Genomic DNA, 9170 nt, shown 5'->3' on the forward strand with positions numbered 1-9170 from the left:
CTATCAATATGTATCTCTTTGTGTATTTTATCTTTTTAAAAAAACAAGCCTATGAATGACCATAAAGTTCTGTTAATTACCCAATAATTACCCATGGAATATCGGAAGGGGAATGAGAGTTTATATTTCCCTCACACATTGGTAGACCCTAAAATGCGTATACGCCGGGTGAGCCACGCACAGTGGGATACAAGCACGTCGCATAACGAAGCAATTAAAGGGAGAAAGTATGCAAATATCCGCTGACCAAAAAAGAAGAAAAATGTGAATTAATGTGGCGTCAAATTGAATGACAAGCCGCCGCCAAAAGGCGGCATTCTACAAAAAGGTAGAAAAAATGGCAAAAAAAAAGCGTCGAATGGAATTAAAGATGGTGATGGCGACGATGAGTGAGGCAGGAAAAGAAATGGGACGACAATTTCATTTCAAAAATGCAAGGCGCCGTGATGATGCTGATAAAAATGAAGTGGATTCCTCACAGAATTATAAACAGCTGTAAGACGAAACGAAAAGGCTGAAAAAAAGACTGAAGAAAATGCCAATGCAGCCAGCCATTCGTCTACTGTCCTGCTGCCTGCTGTCCATCTGTCCACTTCAGTTCCGTAACAAGGGACAGTCGGACAGGTGGGTGGTATCACTTGCCCGGAATTCTGACCGGTTGTTCTCGCCCTGTGTCACGTTTCAGTTAGTCAAATGAAATGAAGAGGTGGCTGGCACTGCTGCGGGCTGCAAAATACACAGCCGTACAATACGATGACCAAAATTACATAAAGAAATTGTGAAAGGTGTGTAACACAAAAAACCCACGATACCTCAAAGGATTCTCAATGTCCGCCCCAAGACTGCATTTTAATTGAAGCGTTTTCAAAAGGAGAGAAAACTAGTTTATTTTTAATAAAAATATATGAAGATAACCACTCATTGGAACGATTATTAAGATACATTCTCTGTAATATATGACAGTCATCAATGTTTTCATTTATTTTAAAATAAAACAAAAATGGATGGTTGGCTTCAAAATGATACATGAGAATATTTGATTGTCAGGAAGAAAATCGAATGCTGTTGAAATATACTCGTACACATACATAAATAAATAAAATAAAATAAAATAAATGCTTCGTTAGAACCTTTTGTATGCCCTGGGATAATTTAATATTTTCTTTGACACTCGAAATCCAAACAATTCCTAGGACCTAGGGCCATAAATGAATGCTTTGTCATGATTTCTTTCATTATAGACCGACGCCAAATGACAAACCACACACAGCACACCCAACACAAAGTCAACGAACGAATGCACACACAAACCGAGGCAAGTTTAATGAGAGTAGAGTAGAATTTCTGTTGTCCCCACCAATATCCTTCCACTATATCAAACTCATCCTACGATCAGATCCTACGCCCACTAGCCCCAACATACATCTGCACGTCCAAGTATGTGTGCAAATTATTATACCAGTCGCATTCCCATATATATACATTTGAGTGTTGATTTACATTTTTGATTTATTTTATTTATTTAAGCCTGTGCCTTCTGTGTGCGGCAGTGTCGTCGTCTAGGCCACAGAAATGGTAAAAGCAAAGCGGTCTACAAAAACCAGCTACCAAAAATATTGCTGCCCATAATTTTCATCCTCTCATTCGTATTTTTTTGGCCATTTTTTTCCTTTCGGTTTTTGTGGATTTATCGCAGATTTTGTTCTTGATGTAAGTGTTTTGTATCTTTCTTTCTTTGTTCTGGCCTAAACACTGAAGTATTTTATAGATACTCGGAGCTACATGAACGAAATTATCTACAAATGGTTCAATGACTTAGACGGGCTTTACAAACAGCTTGTCTGCCCTCTGGCCTTGTATTATAATTCCTAGAAAATTAGAAGCTATTCGAGCAATGCTGTACAATATGACTTTTTCATTTAATTTTTATGCTCGTTCAATCATCAGTTAATTTTAGCCAAGTAATGATTGTTAAATGGTCCGGAAGGCCTTAAATTATATATGTAATTCTGTCTTGGTTGACCAAAAGGACGGCTGTATAATTTTGTGTTAAAGGTCAGCTGGTAATTATTTTATTTGCCCTGCGGAGTGCGGATGTTTTGTTATTTTAAGGCCAGGACTTTGTCTGCATTCTGGACCAAAGGAAATGCTGACGAAAACACACTGTAGACAAAAGGAATCCCTCTGCAGATAAACAAATAAACAGTGTGTTCCAGGACATAGAACTCAAAGAACTAGCTCTGGTAGCGCAATTATAGTTAACGAGTTTCCACTGTACTCGGCCGAGTGGTCTGTGTATTTTTCATAATTATGTGTGCATATTACTTATGAGCAGCCAGAGAGGCAAACAAGGATAATGGAAGATGCAGGGCCAATGCCGAACTCCCAGTCCGGCAACAAGAGGCGTCTGTAACTAGGCAAACATTTGTCGTATATTACGGCTAATTTAATTGACTTGCCCGGCTTGCTTCTGGCCATGTGTTTCCCTGCATGTGGGTGTTTCTATTTGTGTGTGTTTCAATGCCCCAGACCACATATTGATTTATTTCTTTGATGTGTACTTGTACACCGCCGTTGACAAGAATTTTGGTATTGACAATGCCAGTCAATGTTTCAAAATACCTTTGTACCAATAATTGGGGGACCATTCAATTGCACCGAAGAGTTGTTCAATCTTAATTAGGTTCGAAATTAATCAAGAAATTCTTGGAATATCTGACAGACAGAGTTATTTTAAAGGAAATGCTTAACCATTTAAATACGTAGAGTTATAATGAGCTTTTCGAAATGTCTGCTTATAAAGCATTTGCTATAACTAGGCAGCTTATCAAAGACTCTTTAGAGACACATTATTCAATATCCCTAGATACAGTTTAACGTGAAGAATATTTTCCCCCCAGTAGGGCATTAGATCGGTGACAAAAGATGTCATTACTGCCTAAAATGCATCTCCTTTCATTTAAGCTCTTCGACCGGAATGGAATGCTCATGAGTTTTGGCAAATGCCACTTACAGTTAACGGAAACCAGGCTGCCGCTGCCAAGACGACATGTTCAAATTCTGGTGCAAATGTTTTGGCCAAATTTGTGTGTGAATGTGTGACAGAGGCTTGGAATACCTCCTTGCGGGCCCGGCATGCTTTATATTCACTTAATTATAGATGCGACACGCACATCCCTAGTCCTGCTCCTGGCCCTATTGTAATGTGTGTCCCTGCCCCCAAAACTGTGAACATATTTATGGGCCATGGGGGAACGGAGGAGTTGGACAGACGATGTGGATTCTGCTCTGACCCTTTGGGATTCCTGGACTCCCCATGTCCATTTCGTAATGGGACACGATGCCACAATAAACTAGCAATTACCAGAAGTACAATACTCTGACACAGGTATCTACAAATTAACCACAAAATTTTCCATAATTGGTGAGGAAGTAACAAGTTTATGAATGCAAGGAAATTGTAAAATGTCTCTTTTAAAAAGAGTCTTTTCGGAAAAGATTTCAAAACACAAAGGGCACTCCATCTGCTGCACTTACCATTCACATCACACGTTCAATCTGTGCACTTTGCAGGAGTTCACGTTTTTAACCCAACAAGGATCGACAGGTTCTAAAAAAAGTTCTTTCCAAATTTTTTTTCTCGAATTTCTGTTTTGAGTTTTCAGTTTTTCACGACAGCCTGCAGTCTGGACGAATACGGCGAAAAAAATGGGAACAGAATATGAAACCGCGGCAGCTTTGCTTAACTAAATTTTGTTGTCAAAACTTCAATTGTGTGGAGCCTGCCCGAAAAGTTCAGTCCAAAACATTTTGACAGGCCCCCGGAAGAACGGAGAGAGTACAAGTATTTGAAGGGGTATGAGGGGGTGGAAGAGTAAGTGAAGGGCGAGGGGTGGCCGAAAAGTTTTTGCGGAAATGCCAACGTGTGAGGCCACCGAATCGGCCGAGTTTCAGTTACGAGCGCACTTAACTATCACGGCAAACTTTCCAGCACTTAACAACACTTGAGCGAAACTTTTTCTAACCACATCAACTTGTTTGGCAATCCAAATATACTATATCCTTCTCACATCTTTATACCCGTTGGGTCCTTATCTTTGGCTAATTCGCTGGTTGGTCGTTGGCCGATTTGTAATTCAATCAGCGTCTTTATTTCTCGTATGCTCCGCTCCCGTGTTTCTGAAAGCCACGAAGTGGACTTCGTTTTCTTTTTAGATTTTCCGACCAGCTCTTGCCCCGTGGCTGCAACCGCTCCGTCGAAGGAATCACCGCAAACTGTCTGAGCGTATCCAAGTCCCCAGACAGCAGACTGTTGGCCCGGCCAGCAGCATCCTTCTTGGCCAAGAAACATCGCCGCACTTTATGAATGGTGCGATGTTTTTAGGAATGCATCGGAAACGGAACACGGACCGCGCATGCCCACAGGGCGTATGAAAGATTTATGACAGTTCTTCTGCCACCGAAAATACATCGAACACGTGGCGCCGGACCCGGACCTCCAACAAGTGTGATAAGCCTGATAACGCCCCAACGCAAATTCAACTGTGTTTTTTATAACACTCTTCGAGTGTCTAAGGTCAGGGACGATGACCGCAAGCCGATGGAACTGAAAAAGGGGTTGTATAGTCATGTGTTATACCAAATAAAAGTTTATTAATATTGTTAAAAAATTGTAAGACTAAAATAAAATCTAATTAAAGCAGAAACATTAGAATCAAAACTAAGGTGTAACTATACTATCAATAGAGACTGTTACAAAAGCTTTCTGTTTAGTTATCAGCATATAGCCGGGCTAATTAGTTTTATTGTATATCGAATCACTCCCAAACAAAAAGCTTATCAGTCTAGTATGAGTTTTCATTCAGAGAATGGTATTGCCGTAAGAAGATATCTTCCGTAAAGATATGTAGTATTTTCCTTATCAGGCATCGACTGTTTATTCGCTTATGCAACAATTTGCACTCGGCGTGACGCTAATTAATTAACTTGGCCAAACACAATGGCTTGGGTGTTAGGGGATACTTGGTATCAACGAAGAGATGATACTCCTGTTGCGGTGGGATCACCTGCCAATGGTCGACCCTTCCTGCATGCCTGAGTGGGTGTCGGATGATGCATCGCTATAATGGGCATTATTAACTGACGGCTCATGTTACGCCTCAATAGGCAAAGCGACCCCCAAAACCGCCAATCAAATCAAAATTGAATTCGCTGACGGGCATGACTGCTGGCATGTGTCTTCCGCCAAATCCCCTTTGAATTTAAGGCTTTAAGATGGGGCATTCCATTTGCATGCCAATCGGCAGTAGCATCTTGTCCCGGACCTTTGCCTTTTGGCAATTTTGCGCATTTTTAGCAGCCATGCCCTGTTCGTTTCGCCAAACAAATTCTGAAACACTTTAAACTATTTTGCCTTGCTCTCTGGCCGTTTCTGTCTGTAATTTCATGTTAATATATGCATGCAGTTGGGCAACTTCCGCGTTTTCTGGTCGGGGCTACTGGGTTGGGGCACACAATGCAAATAGTGCAACAGGGCGTGGCAGCTACCCGAAATATGGCAACAATAATCAGATTCCAGCGTCGAGTTCATTTAAACTGCAATACTTTCTTGGCGAGCAATATTAAAGTGGTTTTCAGTTACGGCACATAATAGGTGATATAGTGTACTTGCTTTAAGCCATGGCTAACATGAATTATACTCTTTGCGATACTAGCAAGAATGTGACAATGTGTGACAAAAAAAACGAGATTAGTTGAAGAGGGTCAGGGCTCAGACAAGGAGCTTAGAAACACTTTAGGAGGATCGTAAACTACACATGTGGTACATTTACGTAAAAATATTGCAGTCTTATTAATGATTTGTAGATTGTACTGAACCAAGGTCCTACAGTAGGGGCGATCACCCGGCCTATCTGGTTTTCAGTTAGTTTGTCATGGTTAGTCACCGAACTGGTGGTACGCTTTATCGGGTATCCCGGCATCCAACGTTACCGCGGCACCGCTGAGCTATAAATACGGAAGTCATACCTTCCCTAGCAGCGGAAATTAAAAATCATTCGACCCGAGAAGATTAGACGAGCCCACCACAACCCATCATGAGCCATCAGCTGATGTGTCCAAGTAGCCACCCCATCGAGTTACGCAGAACAGGCCGACTAATCTATGATTTATTTTGGATAAACTTTGGACCCAAGGAATGTTTCGATTAATTGCGAAAAATGGTTATATGATAAACGGGCCTCCATGGCGATATAAAAAGAGAATGTCTACTAGTCCAGGCACTCAGTTGTGAATTCAAATCGGACCAGCAAAATGCCGACCAAGGCTATATTCCCCACCTTCTATAATGCGGAGACGAAGATCTGGAGCGGACCGCCCAGGGCCACGTTGTACGACTATAATGCCTCCGCCGGCCAAATAATCCACAACTCCCTCAAGTGCTGGCCCACCAATGTGATTCAGGTAAACACCACTCGGAGTCTGGACCGGGATTCGGGTGTCTGATGAGCTCTCATTTAAATAAAAGTAGATCACCGACGACGATGGCACCGTGCTGACTAACGCCGACATGCTGGCCTATGCCACGAGGATCGCTCTCTACCTGAAGAGCGAGGGCCTTACCCATGAGGATAGGGTTGGTATTATCGCCAATTCCAGCACTTATGTGATTCCCCTGGCTACTGCCTGCTTCTTCAACGCCACGCCGTTCCACGCAGTCAACTACAGCCGGGAGCCGGCCATCGTCAAGGGCTTGTTCTCGGTCACCAAGCCCAAGATCATGTTCATCGATGCCCCCGACTACGAGCGCATCAAGGAGATCACAAAGGAGTGGTCCCCCAAGATCATCACCCTTACGGGTCGTGTGGAGGGACTGGCCAGTGTTGAGGATCTGCTGAAGCCCCATCCTGCCGAGAGAATTTATGTGTAAGTGGAAGAACCGGCCCTCCCATAATTCATCGTTATAATTCATTGTATTTTGCAGCCCCACTCCCTTGGTGAAAGGCGGCGACCAAGTTGCTGTGGTTCTGTGCTCTTCTGGAACAGCTGGCCTGCCCAAGGCTGTGGCCCTTTCCCACCGTCACGTTGCTGCCACCAACTCGTGAGTGTTATGCACAATATCCTAACACTACAATAGTACAATCCTGATTTAATTTCCAATCCAGGCTCGCCATCAGCACAGATGTACTGTATACCAGCGCCACAATTGACTGGATGACCGGATTCTCGATTACCATTATGAATCTCATGTGTGGCTTCACCCGCATCCTCTCCAGCAAGCCCTTCAGCGCCGCCAACGCCCTTGAACTCGTGAAGAAGTACAAGGTCACCTGCATTGCGATGGCCCCATGGCAGGCGTATGAGCTGTACACGAGTCCTCTGGCCGTTCCCGAGAGCCTGACGTCCCTGAAAATTTCCTTTGTGATTGGTGGATGGATTTCCCTTCAACTGTTGCGCAAAGCCCAGGAACTGATGCCTAATACGTTTATCATGTTCTCGTATGGAACCACCGAGACCGGTGTGGTGACCGTCAACTGCGATCAGAGACTGGAATGCTCAGTGGGCAGAGTGGCGCCCGGAATGCGCGTTAAGATTCTGGACGAGAACCGCCAAAACTTGCCAGCCAACCAGACAGGCGAGATCCTCATCGATATCGGCCTGACTTGGGAGGGCTATCTGAATAACCCAGTGGACACGGCTGCCACCCTCCAGGATGGCTGGATCAATTTGGGGGATCTGGGCTACTTCGATGACGACAACAACCTGTATCTGGTGGACCGAAAGAAGGATCTGCTGAAGTACAAGTCCAAGCACTATTGGCCCAACGAGATTGAGCAGGTGATCGCCGAGCTGCCGGAGGTGAAGCACGTGTGCGTTGTGGGTGCTCGGGATGCGAGGTATGGCGACGCCGCCGGTGCTCTCATCATCAAGAAGGAAGGCGCTGAGATCAGTGCCCAGAAGATCATCGACTACGTGGCCCAGAAGCTGGTAGTGGACTACAAGCACCTGAATGCCGGCGTCATCTTTGTGGACAAATTCCCCAAGAACCCCAACGGCAAGGTCATGAGGAGCTTGGCGCGCGACATATTCGAGGAAGCACAAAATATTCAAACACAATAATTTAATATTCTTTCAAAACCCAAAACATTTTAATTTTACTTTATAACCAATTGTTTTTGAATAATATTTGTTTATGATAATTGAAATTTTAATTGTTAATATTTGACTAATGTTATTAAACTTCGCTTTACTTTCGGAGAGCGTTTAATTTTAAAATTTTTCGTTATTTGTTAATAAATATTTATGTGATACGCGAATAAAATGTTTGCCCCAAAAGTAATTATTTATTTATTGGTATTTGTCTTTCATTAATTGAAAGCATTGCACTTTTAAATACATTTTAGATAAGATATAATATATTATTTTTTTTAAATTTTTAACTGATTTTTATATTTTTAGATTATAATTTGAACTATCATCATGAGAGGGTACTTTCTGGCAATTATGTTTTTCTTAATTAAATAAACAGTTCTTATAAGTAGCGTCAGGACGATAAGATACCTTATCTTTGAGAATTATTTTATTTATCTAATTTAATAACAAACCTAATACCTTTATTGATAGGCAAGTACGTCAGTCGTCCAAAGCACTTTTATATAATTCGATTGAGATTTTAAGATGCCACTCAGTCGTTTTGTTTCCGGTTTCAAAATTCCGCAAAATGGTCAATTTCCCGTGCGAATATTTGCACTTGATCCCGGGTATTGTTGTGGCACACGACTGTAAATGCAACAATTTACGGTTATGAAAATGAATATTCGTGCAGTTCGATTGCAATAATTTACCTTCCGGTTGATGGCGACATTATGTGTTTCCGCTTCACGTTCAACACTATCACAACCGCTGTTTCCGCTCCATTCTGCTCGCCGCATGCCGCATGCCGCATACTGAATGCCGCATGTCGCACATTGCCATCTGCTCGATTTCGCAAACGGGCCAGCCTGTGTTCATTTCCAGTTTCCAGTTTCAACCAATTTTCAAGGGTTATGCAAAACTTGGATGACCGGACTAGACCGTCGAGTGCCGGAGACCACTCGAAACCGAATTGCCCCAGCCCGAGACCGAGCCCGTACCCGTGCCGGATCCGTGGTTTTCCAGCCAAGCGAATTCAA

General features: G+C 42.9%; 2 protein-coding genes across 2 annotated transcripts in view; one reads left to right on the plus strand and one right to left on the minus strand.

The window, feature by feature from the left end:
* Positions 1-4253, minus strand: part of LOC108125752 (beta-3 adrenergic receptor) — a 33708-nt gene extending 29455 nt beyond the window's left edge. The window contains exon 1 of the mRNA XM_017242072.3: positions 3538-4253. The gene's annotated coding sequence lies outside the window, so the exon portion shown is untranslated. The remainder of the gene's footprint in view (positions 1-3537) is intronic.
* A 1997-nt stretch (positions 4254-6250) lies between these two features.
* LOC108125638 (uncharacterized) lies at positions 6251-8184 on the plus strand. Its single transcript, XM_017241906.3, has 4 exons — positions 6251-6462; positions 6530-6924; positions 6983-7099; positions 7164-8184. Exons 1-4 carry the CDS (start codon positions 6313-6315, stop codon positions 8116-8118), a joined length of 1617 nt encoding a protein of 538 aa, XP_017097395.1. The 5' UTR covers positions 6251-6312; the 3' UTR covers positions 8119-8184.
* The last annotated feature ends 986 nt before the right edge of the window (positions 8185-9170 follow it).

Source organism: Drosophila bipectinata, chromosome 2R, assembly GCF_030179905.1.
Source record: "Drosophila bipectinata strain 14024-0381.07 chromosome 2R, DbipHiC1v2, whole genome shotgun sequence".
Taxonomy (NCBI): domain Eukaryota; kingdom Metazoa; phylum Arthropoda; class Insecta; order Diptera; family Drosophilidae; genus Drosophila; species Drosophila bipectinata.

Bases quoted from the DNA above. Each gene is read 5' to 3' on its own strand.
- LOC108125638 (XM_017241906.3), top strand. From the start codon at position 6,313: ATGCCGACCAAGGCTATATTCCCCACCTTCTATAATGCGGAGACGAAG. The intron at 6,925-6,982 runs GTAAGTGGAAGA...TGTATTTTGCAG, and splicing joins CCTGCCGAGAGAATTTATGT to CCCCACTCCCTTGGTGAAAG. The intron at 7,100-7,163 runs GTGAGTGTTATG...TTTCCAATCCAG, and splicing joins CACGTTGCTGCCACCAACTC to GCTCGCCATCAGCACAGATG.